General features: G+C 42.8%; 1 protein-coding gene across 1 annotated transcript in view; it reads right to left on the bottom strand.

Moving 5' to 3' along the window:
- The window catches only part of pals2b (protein associated with LIN7 2, MAGUK p55 family member b), a 123344-nt gene that overhangs the window by 105932 nt on the left and 3614 nt on the right, over nucleotides 1–13798 (bottom strand). Inside the window, exons 2-3 of the mRNA XM_072448414.1 lie at nucleotides 9588–9706; nucleotides 8389–8541 (exon numbers count right to left, since the gene is read on the bottom strand). Of these exons, the coding sequence (XP_072304515.1) occupies nucleotides 8389–8541; nucleotides 9588–9706 (272 nt within the window). The remainder of the gene's footprint in view (nucleotides 1–8388; nucleotides 8542–9587; nucleotides 9707–13798) is intronic.

The following is a 13798-nucleotide window of genomic DNA, read 5'->3' as shown; positions in this document are numbered from 1 at the left end:
ACTGTAGCAGTAGCATTATCGACTGTATCAGTAGTATTATCGACTGTAGCAGTAGTATTATTGACTGTAGCAGTAGTATTATCGACTGTATCAGTAGTATTATCGACTGTAGCGGTAGTATTATCGACTTTAGCAGTAGTATTATTGACTGTAGTATTATCGACTGTATCAGTAGTATTATCGACTGTAGCAGTAGTATTATCGACTGTATCAGTATTATTATCGACTGTAGCAGTAGTATTATCGACTGTAGCAGTAGCATTATCAACTGTGTCAGTAGTATTATCGACTGTAGCAGTAGTATTATCGACTGTAGCAGTAGTATTATTGACTGTAGTATTATCGACTGTAGCAGTAGCATTATCAACTGTAGCAGTAGTATTATCGACTGTATCAGTAGTATTATCGACTGTAGCAGTAGCATTATCGACTGTATCAGTAGTATTATCGACTGTAGCAGTAGTATTATTGACTGTAGCAGTAGTATTATCGACTGTATCAGTAGTATTATCGACTGTAGCGGTAGTATTATCGACTTTAGCAGTAGTATTATTGACTGTAGTATTATCGACTGTATCAGTAGTATTATCGACTGTAGCAGTAGTATTATCGACTGTGGCAGTAGCATTATCGACTGTGTCAGTAGTATTATCGACTGTAGCAGAAGTATTATCGACTGTAGCAGTAGTATTATTGACTGTAGTATTATCGACTGTAGCAGTAGCATTATCGACTGTAGCAGTAGTATTATCGACTGTCTCAGTAGTATTATCGACTGTAGCAGTAGCATTATCGACTGTATCAGTAGTATTATCGACTGTAGCAGTAGTATTATTGACTGTAGCAGTAGTATTATCGACTGTATCAGTAGTATTATCGACTGTAGCAGTAGTATTATCGACTGTAGCAGTAGCATTATCGACTATAGCAGTAGTATTATCGACTGTAGCAGTAGTATTATCGACTGTAGCAGTAGTATTATCGACTGTAGCAGTAGTATTATTGACTGTAGTATTATCGACTGTAGCAGTAGCATTATCGACTGTAGCAGTAGTATTATCGACTGTATCAGTAGTATTATCGACTGTAGCAGTAGTATTATTGACTGTAGCAGTAGCATTATCGACTGTATCAGTAGTATTATCGACTGTAGCAGTAGTATTATTGACTGTAGCAGTAGTATTATCGACTGTATCAGTAGAATTATCGACTGTAGCGGTAGTATTATCGACTGTAGCAGTAGTATTATTGACTGTAGTATTATTGACTGTAGCAGTAGTATTATCGACTATCAGTAGTATTATCGACTGTAGCAGTAGCATTATCGACTATAGCAGTAGTATTATCGACTGTAGCAGTAGTATTATCGACTGTATCAGTAGTATTATCGATTGTAGCAGTAGCATTATCGACTGTAGCAGTATTATTATCGACTGTAGCAGTAGTATTATTGACTGTAGTATTATTGACTGTAGCAGTAGTATTATCAACTGTAGCAGTAGTATTATCGACTGTAGCAATAGTGTTATCGACTGTAGTAGTAGTATTATCGACTGTAGCAGTAGCATTCTCGACTGTAGCAGTAGCATTATCGACTGTATCAGTAGTATTATCGACTGTAGCAGTAGTGTTATTGACTATAGTATTATTGACTGTAGCAGTAGTATTATCGACTGTAGCAGTAGCATTATCGACTGTAGCAGTAGGATTATCGACTATAGCAGTAGCATTATCGACTGTAGCAGCAACAGCAACTGTTGTTGTGATTGAATATTATTGACTGTAGCAGTAGCATTATCGACTGTAGCAGTAGTATTATCGACTGTAGCAGTAGTATTATCAACTATAGCAGTAGTATTATCGACTGTAGCAGTAGCATTATCGACTGTAGCAGTAGCATTATCGACTGTAGCAGTAGCATTATCGACTGTAGCAGTAGTATTATCGACTATAGCAGTAGTATCATCGACTGTAGCAGTAGTATTATCGACTGTAGCAGTAGTATTATTGACTGTAGTATTATTGACTGTAGCAGTAGTATCATCAACTGTATCAGTAGTATTATCGACTGTAGCAGTAGCATTATCGACTGTAGCAGTAGCATTATCGACTATAGCAGTAGTATTATTGACTGTAGCAGTAGTATTATCGACTGTATCAGTAGTATTATCGACTGTAGCAGTAGCATTATCGACTGTATCTGTAGTATTATCGACTGTAGCAGTAGTATTATCGACTGTAGCAGTAGTATTATTGACTGTAGTAATATTGACTGTAGCAGTAGCATTATCGACTGTAGCAGTAGTATTATCGACTATAGCTGTAGTATAATCGACTGTAGCAGTAGTATTATCGACTGTAGCAGTAGTATTATTGACTGTAGTATTATCGACTGTATCAGTAGTATTATCGACTGTAGCAGTAGTATTATCGACTGTATCAGTAGTATTATCGACTGTAGCAGTAGTATTATCGACTGTAGCAGTAGCATTATCGACTGTGTCAGTAGTATTATCGACTGTAGCAGTAGTATTATCGACTGTAGCAGTAGTATTATTGACTGTAGTATTATCGACTGTAGCAGTAGCATTATCGACTGTAGCAGTAGTATTATCGACTATAGCAGTAGTATCATCGACTGTAGCAGTAGTATTATCGACTGTAGCAGTAGTATTATTGACTGTAGTATTATTGACTGTAGCAGTAGTATTATCAACTGTATCAGTAGTATTATCGACTGTAGCAGTAGCATTATCGACTGTAGCAGTAGCATTATCGACTATAGCAGTAGCAGTATCGACTGTATCAGTAGTATTATCGACTGTAGCAGTAGTATTATTGAATGTAGCAGTAGTATTATCGACTGTATCAGTAGTATTATCGACTGTAGCTGTAGTATTATCGACTTTAGCAGTAGTATTATTGACTGTAGTATTATCGACTGTATCAGTAGTATTATCGACTGTAGCAGTAGTATTATCGACTGTATCAGTAGTATTATCGACTGTAGCAGTAGTATTATCGACTGTAGCAGTAGCATTATCGACTGTGTCAGTAGTATTATCGACTGTAGCAGTAGCATTATCGACTGTAGCAGTAGTATTATCGACTGTAGCAGTAGTATTATCGACTGTATCAGTAGTATTATCGACTGTAGCAGTAGTATTATCGACTGTAGCAGTAGTATTATTGACTGTAGTAATATTGACTGTAGCAGTAGCATTATCGACTGTAGCAGTAGTATTATCGACTGTAGCAGTAGTATTATCGACTGTAGCAGTAGCATTATCGACTGTGTCAGTAGTATTATCGACTGTAGCAGTAGCATTATCGACTGTAGCAGTAGTATTATCGACTGTAGCAGTAGTATTATCGACTGTATCAGTAGTATTATCGACTGTATCAGTAGTATTATCGACTGTAGCAGTAGTATTATTTACTGTAGTAATATTGACTGTAGCAGTAGCATTATCGACTGTAGCAGTAGTATTATCGACTATAGCTGTAGTATAATCGACTGTAGCAGTAGTATTATCGACTGTAGCAGTAGTATTATTGACTGTAGTATTATCGACTGTATCAGTAGTATTATCGACTGTAGCAGTAGCATTATCGACTGTATCAGTAGTATTATCGACTGTAGCAGTAGTATTATCGACTGTAGCAGTAGCATTATCGACTGTGTCAGTAGTATTATCGACTGTAGCAGTAGTATTATCGACTGTAGCAGTAGTATTATTGACTGTAGTATTATCGACTGTAGCAGTAGCATTATCGACTGTAGCAGTAGTATTATCGACTGTATCAGTAGTATTATCGACTGTAGCAGTAGCAGTATCAACTGTATCAGTAGTATTATCGACTGTAGCAGTAGTATTATCGACTGTATCAGTAGTATTATCGACTGTAGCTGTAGTATTATCGACTTTAGCAGTAGTATTATTGACTGTAGTATTATCGACTGTATCAGTAGTATTATCGACTGTAGCAGTAGTATTATCGACTGTATCAGTAGTATTATCGACTGTAGCAGTAGTATTATCGACTGTAGCAGTAGCATTATCGACTGTGTCAGTAGTATTATCGACTGTAGCAGTAGCATTATCGACTGTAGCAGTAGTATTATCGACTGTAGCAGTAGTATTATCGACTGTATCAGTAGTATTATCGACTGTAGCAGTAGTATTATCGACTGTAGCAGTAGCATTATCGACTGTATCAGTAGTATTATCGACTGTAGCAGTAGTATTATTGACTGTATCAGTAGTATTATCGACTGTAGTATTATCGACTGTATCAGTAGTATTATCGACTGTAGCAGTAGTATTATCGACTGTAGCAGTAGCATTATCGACTGTATCAGTAGTATTATCGACTGTAGCAGTAGTATTATCGACTGTATCAGTAGTATTATCGACTGTAGTATTATCGACTGTATCAGTAGTATTATCGACTGTAGCAGTAGTATTATCGACTGTATCAGTATTATTATCGACTGTAGCAGTAGTATTATCGACTGTAGCAGTAGTATTATTGACTGTAGTATTATCGACTGTAGCAGTAGCATTATCAACTGTAGCAGTAGTATTATCGACTGTATCAGTAGTATTATCGACTGTAGCAGTAGCATTATCGACTGTATCAGTAGTATTATCGACTGTAGCAGTAGTATTATTGACTGTAGCAGTAGTATTATCGACTGTATCAGTAGTATTATCGACTGTAGCGGTAGTATTATCGACTTTAGCAGTAGTATTATTGACTGTAGTATTATCGACTGTATCAGTAGTATTATCGACTGTAGCAGTAGTATTATCGACTGTAGCAGTAGCATTATCGACTGTGTCAGTAGTATTATCGACTGTAGCAGAAGTATTATCGACTGTAGCAGTAGTATTATTGACTGTAGTATTATCGACTGTAGCAGTAGCATTATCGACTGTAGCAGTAGTATTATCGACTGTCTCAGTAGTATTATCGACTGTAGCAGTAGCATTATCGACTGTATCAGTAGTATTATCGACTGTAGCAGTAGTATTATCGACTGTAGCAGTAGTATTATCGACTGTATCAGTAGTATTATCGACTGTAGCAGTAGCATTATCGACTATAGCAGTAGTATTATCGACTGTAGCAGTAGTATTATCGACTGTAGCAGTAGTATTATCGACTGTAGCAGTAGTATTATTGACTGTAGTATTATCGACTGTAGCAGTAGCATTATCGACTGTAGCAGTAGTATTATCGACTGTATCAGTAGTATTATCGACTGTAGCAGTAGTATTATTGACTGTAGCAGTAGCATTATCGACTGTATCAGTAGTATTATCGACTGTAGCAGTAGTATTATCGACTGTAGCAGTAGTATTATTGACTGTAGTATTATTGACTGTAGCAGTAGTATTATCGACTATCAGTAGTATTATCGACTGTAGCAGTAGCATTATCGACTATAGCAGTAGTATTATCGACTGTAGCAGTAGTATTATCGACTGTATCAGTAGTATTATCGATTGTAGCAGTAGCATTATCGACTGTAGCAGTATTATTATCGACTGTAGCAGTAGTATTATTGACTGTAGTATTATTGACTGTAGCAGTAGTATTATCAACTGTAGCAATAGTGTTATCGACTGTAGTAGTAGTTTTATCGACTGTAGCAGTAGCATTCTCGACTGTAGCAGTAGCATTATCGACTGTAGCAGTAGTATTATCGACTGTAGCAGTAGTGTTATTGACTATAGTATTATTGACTGTAGTAGTAGTATTATCGACTGTAGCAGTAGTGTTATTGACTATAGTATTATTGACTGTAGCAGTAGTATTATCGACTGTAGCAGTAGCATTATCGACTGTAGCAGTAGGATTATCGACTATAGCAGTAGCATTATCGACTGTAGCAGCAACAGCAACTGTTGTTGTGATTGAATATTATTGACTGTAGCAGTAGCATTATCGACTGTAGCAGTAGTATTATCGACTGTAGCAGTAGTATTATCAACTATAGCAGTAGTATTATCGACTGTAGCAGTAGCATTATCGACTGTAGCAGTAGCATTATCGACTGTAGCAGTAGCATTATCGACTGTAGCAGTAGTATTATCGACTATAGCAGTAGTATCATCGACTGTAGCAGTAGTATTATCGACTGTAGCAGTAGTATTATTGACTGTAGTATTATTGACTGTAGCAGTAGTATTATCAACTGTATCAGTAGTATTATCGACTGTAGCAGTAGCATTATCGACTGTAGCAGTAGCATTATCGACTATAGCAGTAGTATTATTGACTGTAGCAGTAGTATTATCGACTGTATCAGTAGTATTATCGACTGTAGCAGTAGTATTATCGACTGTAGCAGTAGCATTAACGACTGTATCAGTAGTATTATCTACTGTAGCAGTAGCATTATCGACTGTAGCAGTAGTATTATCGACTGTAGCAGTAGTATTATTGACTGTAGCATTATCGACTATAGCAGTAGTATTATCGACTGTAGCAGTAGTATTATCGACTGTATCAGTAGTATTATCGATTGTAGCAGTAGCATTATCGACTGTAGCAGTAGTAATATCGACTGTAGCAGTAGTATTATTGACTGTAGTATTATTGACTGTAGCAGTAGTATTATCGACTGTAGCAGTACTATTATCGACTGTAGCAGTAGCATTATCGACTATAGCAGTAGTATTATCGACTGTAGCAGTAGTATTATCGACTGTATCAGTAGTATTATCGATTGTAGCAGTAGTATTATCGACTGTAGCAGTAGTATTATTGACTGTAGTATTATTGACTGTAGCAGTAGTATTATCAACTGTAGCAGTAGTATTATCGACTGTAGCAGTAACATTATCGACTGTAGCAGTAGCATTATCGACTGTAGCAGTAGTATTATCGACTGTAGCAGTAGTGTTATTGACTATAGTATTATTGACTGTAGCAGTAGTATTATCGACTGTAGCAGTAGTGTTATTGACTATAGTATTATTGACTGTAGCAGTAGTATTATCGACTGTAGCAGTAGCATTATCGACTGTAGCAGTAGGATTATCGACTATAGCAGTATCATTATCGACTGTAGCAGCAACAGCAACTGTTGTTGTGATTTTGGGCGTTACAAAAATGAATTGAATTGAATATTATTGACTGTAGCAGTAGCATTATCGACTGTAGCAGTAGTATTATCGACTGTAGCAGTAGTATTATCAACTATAGCAGTAGCATTATCGACTGTAGCAGTAGTAATATCGACTGTAGCAGTAGCATTATCGACTGTATCATTAGTATTATCGACTGTAGCAGTAGCATTATCGACTGTATCAGTAGTATTATCGACTGTAGCAGTAGCATTATCGACTGTAGCAGTAGCATTATCGACTGTAGCAGTAGCATTATCGACTGTATCATTAGTATTATCGACTGTAGCAGTAGCATTATCGACTGTATCAGTAGTATTATCGACTGTAGCAGTAGCATTATCGACTGTAGCAGTAGCATTATCGACTGTATCATTAGTATTATCGACTGTAGCAGTAGCATTATCGACTGTATCAGTAGTATTATCGACTGTAGCAGTAGTATTATCGACTGTAGCAGTAGCATTATCGACTGTAGCAGTAGTATTATCGACTGTAGCAGTAGTATTATCGACTGTAGCAGTAGCATTATCGACTGTAGCAGTAGCATTATCGACTGTAGCAGTAGTGTTATTGACTATAGTATTATTGACTGTAGCAGTAGTATTATCGACTGTAGCAGTAGTATTATCGACTGTAGCAGTAGTATTATCGACTGTAGCAGTAGTATTATCGACTGTATCAGTAGTATTATCGACTGTAGCAGTAGTATTATCGACTGTAGCAGTAGTATTATCGACTGTAGCAGTAGTATTATCGACTGTATCAGTAGTATTATCGACTGTAGCAGTAGTGTTATTGACTATAGTATTATTGACTGTAGCAGCAACAGCAACTGTTGTCGTGATTTTGGGCGTTACAAAAATAAATTGAATTGAATATTATTGACTGTAGCAGTAGTAGCAGATGTAGTAGTAGTAGTAGAAGTAGTAGTAGTAGTAGTAGTAGTAGTAGTAGAAGTAGCAGATGTAGTAGTAGTAGTAGTAGTAGTAGTAGTTGTAGTAGTAGTAGTAGTAGTAGCAGTAGTACCAGATGTAGTAGTAGTAGTAGTAGTAGTAGTAGTAGCAGTAGTAGCAGATGTAATAGTAGTAGTAGCAGTAGAATTAGTAGTAGTAGTAGTAGAAGTAGCAGATGTAGTAGTAGTAGTAGTAGTAGTAGTTGTAGTAGTAGTAGTAGTAGTAGCAGTAGTAGCAGATGTAATAGTAGTAGTAGCAGTAGAAGTAGTAGTCGTAGTATCGACAGTACTGACCTGGAAGTGTGGCTCCTGCAGGATCCTGCTCAGCTCCTCGGCGCTCTGGTCCTTGGTCCTCAGCTGTTTGATGTCTCCAAGAATGTCACTGACCAGCTCCACGTTGTTGTCCTGCACCGCCTCCAGCCGCACCTCGTCCTCCTGCTCCTGGTTCTGGGATTAACACAGAGGCTTAGCATGAGTGCCAACGGTCAGCCTGAGGGTCAGCCTGAGGGTTAGCCTGAGGGTTAGCCTGACGGTCAGCCTGAGGGTCAGCCTGAGGGTTAGCCTGAGGGTCAGCCTGAGGGTCAGCCTGAGGGTCAGCCTGAGGGTTAGCCTGAGGGTCAGCCTCAGGGTCAGCCTGACGGTCAGCCTGAGGGTTAGCCTGACGGTCAGCCTGAGGGTTAGCCTGACGGTCAGCCTGAGGGTTAGCCTGACGGTTAGCCTGACGGTCAGCCTGAGGGTTAGCCTGACGGTTAGCCTGACGGTTAGCCTGAGGGTTAACCTGACGGTCAGCCTGAGGGTCAGCCTGACGGTCAGCCTGAGGGTCAGCCTCAGGGTCAGCCTGATGGTCAGCCTGAGGGTTAGCCTGAGGGTCAGCCTGAGGGTCAGCCTGAGGGTCAGCCTGAGGGTCAGCCTGACGGTCAGCCTGAGGGTCAGCCTGAGGGTTAGCCTGAGGGTTAGCCTGAGGGTCAGCCTGAGGGTTAGCCTGAGGGTCAGCCTGAGGGTTAGCCTGAGGGTCAGCCTGAGGGTTAGCCTGAGGGTTAGCGTACGCGCACAGTATCATCTGTGGTATTGTAAAGCCCATTTTACTGTTGGTTTTACTGAATGAGGTGTTTTGTTAATGGTCGATTTGACCATCGTGCCACGTGTGGCGCTATTTCACAGTATTTTTGAATAGATCACACTCCTTGCGTGAAAAAATGTGTAAGGGCATTTTAGCTTTGTTTTGTGCGTACCGGGCTTTATAAATGAGGCCCCTGGGCTGTGAGAATGCATGTTTTAGAGTTAGGGCCATTACTGTGGCTGGACTGGAAAAAACTTAAAATCTTGCTTTAATCGACTTGCATAATACTCACAAATGAATTATTAAAATTATACTAATATTACATTTTTGCTGCCATTTAATTAAATACACCAAGGTGTGGCTCACCAATATGTGCCCAGACCCCGGGTGGGGCCCCTGCTGTGTACAATGTGATGGCTCTTGTGTTACTCACAGTGGGGCTCTCCATGATGCCACGCAGGAACAGCAGGTCGATGTCTTTAGCTCCTCCCTCTCCTCCTCCGCTGGGGGGGGGCTGCTCCTCGGGCACATTGTCCAACACTTGTTGCATGGCTGTGGACAGAGACGGAGCAGGGACAGTTAGGGACACGCACCACCAGTCTGAAGGGCCCAATAACCCGGAACACACTAGTCACGTCCTCCAGAGGAACCCTTACCCAGATTCAACTTCAACCAGAGTGGTCCCTGACCCCGCCCTTGACCCCGCCCCTGACCCGTCCCTGACCCCGTCAGTCTGAACACAGTCTGAAGTGTGCCACAGTCTGAAGAGAGCCACGATCTGAAGCGTGCCACAGTCTGAAGAGAGCCACAGTCTGAAGTGTGCCACAGTCTGAAGAGAGCCACGATCTGAAGTGTGCCACAGTCTGAAGCGAGCCACAGTCTGAAGAGAGCCACGATCTGAAGTGTGCCACAGTCTGAAGCGTGCCACAGTCTGAAGTGTGCCACAGTCTGAAGAGAGCCACAGTCTGAAGAGAGCCACGATCTGAAGTGTGCCACAGTCTGAAGCGAGCCACAGTCTGAAGAGAGCCACGATCTGAAGTGTGCCACAGTCTGAAGCGAGCCACAGTCTGAAGTGTGCCACAGTCTGAAGAGAGCCACAGTCTGAAGAGAGCCACGATCTGAAGCGTGCCACAGTCTGAAGCGTGCCACAGTCTGAAGTATGCCACAGTCTGAAGAGAGCCACAGTCTGAAGAGAGCCACGATCTGAAGTGTGCCACAGTCTGAAGAGAGCCACAGTCTGAAGAGAGCCACGATCTGAAGTGTGCCACAGTCTGAAGCGAGCCACAGTCTGAAGTGTGCCACAGTCTGAAGAGAGCCACAGTCTGAAGAGAGCCACGATCTGAAGTGTGCCACAGTCTGAAGAGAGCCACAGTCTGAAGCGAGCCACGATCTGAAGCGTGCCACAGTCTGAAGCGTGCCACAGTCTGAAGTGTGCCACAGTCTGAAGAGAGCCACAGTCTGAAGCGTGCCACAGTCTGAAGCGTGCCACAGTCTGAAGCGTGCCACAGTCTGAAGCGTGCCACAGTCTGAAGAGAGCCACAGTCTGAAGAGAGCCACGATCTGAAGTGTGCCACAGTCTGAAGCGAGCCACAGTCTGAAGCGTGCCCCGCTGCTGGGGCGGGGCTCAGTGTGCCTTGTGTGAGAGTGTCATTGTTTAGGAGACTAACTCTTTTACTAAATGACAGTGTCTGTCCTGGACACTCTGTAAACAGGCTCCTTCATGTGGAGACACAGCGTCAGGGCCAAATCAAATGACATGATGGACAGTAATTACAGAGAAACATCATCATCATGAAACATGCATTTAGTCTTTTCAGATGATGTCAACGACTGATCCACTTTCTGCACCAGCTCATTAAATATGAAACATGATGAGCCTCTGTAACTGTGACATCACAACCTTCTGGAATGTCAAAGTCGAAAGATGCACGACTTTCATTTGTTTGTCACAAATTGTTGATTGTGGAGCTCATGCTCGTGTCATGGCTCATGCTCATGTCATGGCTCATGCTCATGTCAAGGCTTATGTCATGGCTCGTGTCATGGCTCATGCTCATGTCATGGCTCATGTCATGGCTCATGTCATGGCTCATGTCATGGCTCATGTCATGGCTCATGTCATGGCTCATGTCATGGCTCATGTCATGGCTCATGTCATGGCTCATGTCATGGCTCATGCTCATGTCATGGCTCATGTCATGTCATGGCTCATGTCATGGCTCGTGTCATGGCTCATGCTCATGTCAAGGCTTATGTCATGGCTCATGCTCATGTCATGGCTCATGTCATGGCTCATGTCATGGCTCATGTCATGGCTCGTGTCATGGCTCATGCTCATGTCATGGCTCATGTCATGGCTCATGTCATGGCTCATGTCATGGCTCATGCTCATGTCATGGCTCATGTCATGTCATGGCTCATGTCATGGCTCGTGTCATGGCTCATGCTCATGTCATGGCTCATGTCATGGCTCGTGTCATGGCTCATGCTCATGTCATGGCTCATGTCATGGCTCATGTCATGGCTCATGTCATGGCTCATGTCATGGCTCATGTCATGGCTCATGTCATGGCTCATGCTCATGTCATGGCTCATGTCATGTCATGGCTCATGTCATGGCTCGTGTCATGGCTCATGCTCATGTCAAGGCTTATGTCATGGCTCATGCTCATGTCATGGCTCATGTCATGGCTCATGTCATGGCTCATGTCATGGCTCATGTCATGGCTCATGTCATGGCTCGTGTCATGGCTCATGCTCATGTCATGGCTCATGTCATGGCTCATGTCATGGCTCATGTCATGGCTCATGTCATGGCTCATGCTCATGTCATGGCTCATGTCATGTCATGGCTCATGTCATGGCTCGTGTCATGGCTCATGCTCATGTCATGGCTCATGTCATGGCTCGTGTCATGGCTCATGCTCATGTCATGGCTCATGTCATGGCTCGTGTCATGGCTCATGCTCATGTCATGGCTCATGTCATGGCTCGTGTCATGGCTCATGCTCATGTCATGGCTCATGTCATGGCTCGTGTCATGGCTCATGCTCATGTCATGGCTCATGTCATGGTTCATGTCATGGCTCGTGTCATGGCTCATGCTCATGTCATGGCTCATGTCATGGCTCGTGTCATGGCTCATGCTCATGTCATGGCTCATGTCATGGCTCGTGTCATGGCTCATGCTCATGTCATGGCTCATGTCATGGCTCGTGTCATGGCTCATGCTCATGTCATGGCTCATGTCATGGTTCATGTCATGGCTCGTGTCATGGCTCATGCTCATGTCATGGCTCATGTCATGGCTCGTGTCATGGCTCATGCTCATGTCATGGCTCATGCTCATGTCATGGCTCATGTCATGGCTCGTGTCATGGCTCTTGCTCATGTCATGGCTCATGTCATGGCTCGTGTCATGGCTCATGCTCATGTCATGGCTCATGTCATGGCTCGTGTCATGGCTCATGCTCATGTCATGGCTCATGTCATGGCTCGTGTCATGGCTCATGCTCATGTCATGGCTCATGTCATGGTTCATGTCATGGCTCGTGTCATGGCTCATGCTCATGTCATGGCTCATGTCATGGCTCGTGTCATGGCTCATGCTCATGTCATGGCTCATGTCATGGTTCATGTCATGGCTCGTGTCATGGCTCATGCTCATGTCATGGCTCATGTCATGGCTCGTGTCATGGCTCATGCTCATGTCATGGCTCATGCTCATGTCATGGCTCATGTCATGGCTCGTGTCATGGCTCTTGCTTATGTCATGGCTCATGTCATGGCTCATGCTCATGTCATGGCTCATGCTCATGTCATGGCTCGTGTCATGGCTCATGCTCATGTCATGGCTCATGTCATGGCTCGTGTCATGGCTCATGCTCATGTCATGGCTCATGTCATGGCTCATGTCATGGCTCGTGTCATGGCTCTTGCTCATGTCATGGCTCATGTCATGGCTCATGCTCATGTCATGGCTCATGCTCATGTCATGGCTCGTGTCATGGCTCATGCTCATGTCATGGCTCATGCTCATGTCATGGCTCGTGTCATGGCTCTTGCTCATGTCATGGCTCATGTCATGGCTCATGCTCATGTCATGGCTCATGCTCATGTCATGGCTCGTGTCATGGCTCATGCTCATGTCATGGCTCATGCTCATGTCATGGCTCATGCTCATGTCATGGCTCATGTCATGGCTCATGCTCATGTCATGGCTCATGCTCATGTCATGGCTCATGCTCATGTCATGGCTCATGTCATGGCTCATGCTCATGTCATGGCTCGTGTCATGGCTCATGCTCATGTCATGGCTCGTGTCATGGCTCATGCTCATGTCATGGCTCATGCTCATGTCATGGCTCATGTCATGGCTCGTGTCATGGCTCTTGCTCATGTCATGGCTCATGTCATGGCTCATGCTCATGTCATGGCTCATGCTCATGTCATGGCTCGTGTCATGGCTCATGCTCATGTCACGGCTCATGTCATGGCTCGTGTCATGGCTCTTGCTCATGTCATGGCTCATGTCATGGCTCATGCTCATGTCATGGCTCATGCTCATGTCATGGCTCGTGTCATGGCTCATGCTCATGTCATGGCTCGTGTCATGGCTCATGCTCATGTCATGGCTCATGCTCA

This window comes from Eucyclogobius newberryi, unplaced genomic scaffold, assembly GCF_026437365.1.
Source record: "Eucyclogobius newberryi isolate DKJ021-1_F unplaced genomic scaffold, fEucNew1.0.hap1 SCAF_16, whole genome shotgun sequence".
Taxonomy (NCBI): Eukaryota; Metazoa; Chordata; class Actinopteri; order Gobiiformes; family Gobiidae; genus Eucyclogobius; species Eucyclogobius newberryi.
This window is presented reverse-complemented; position numbering and strand designations above follow the sequence as displayed.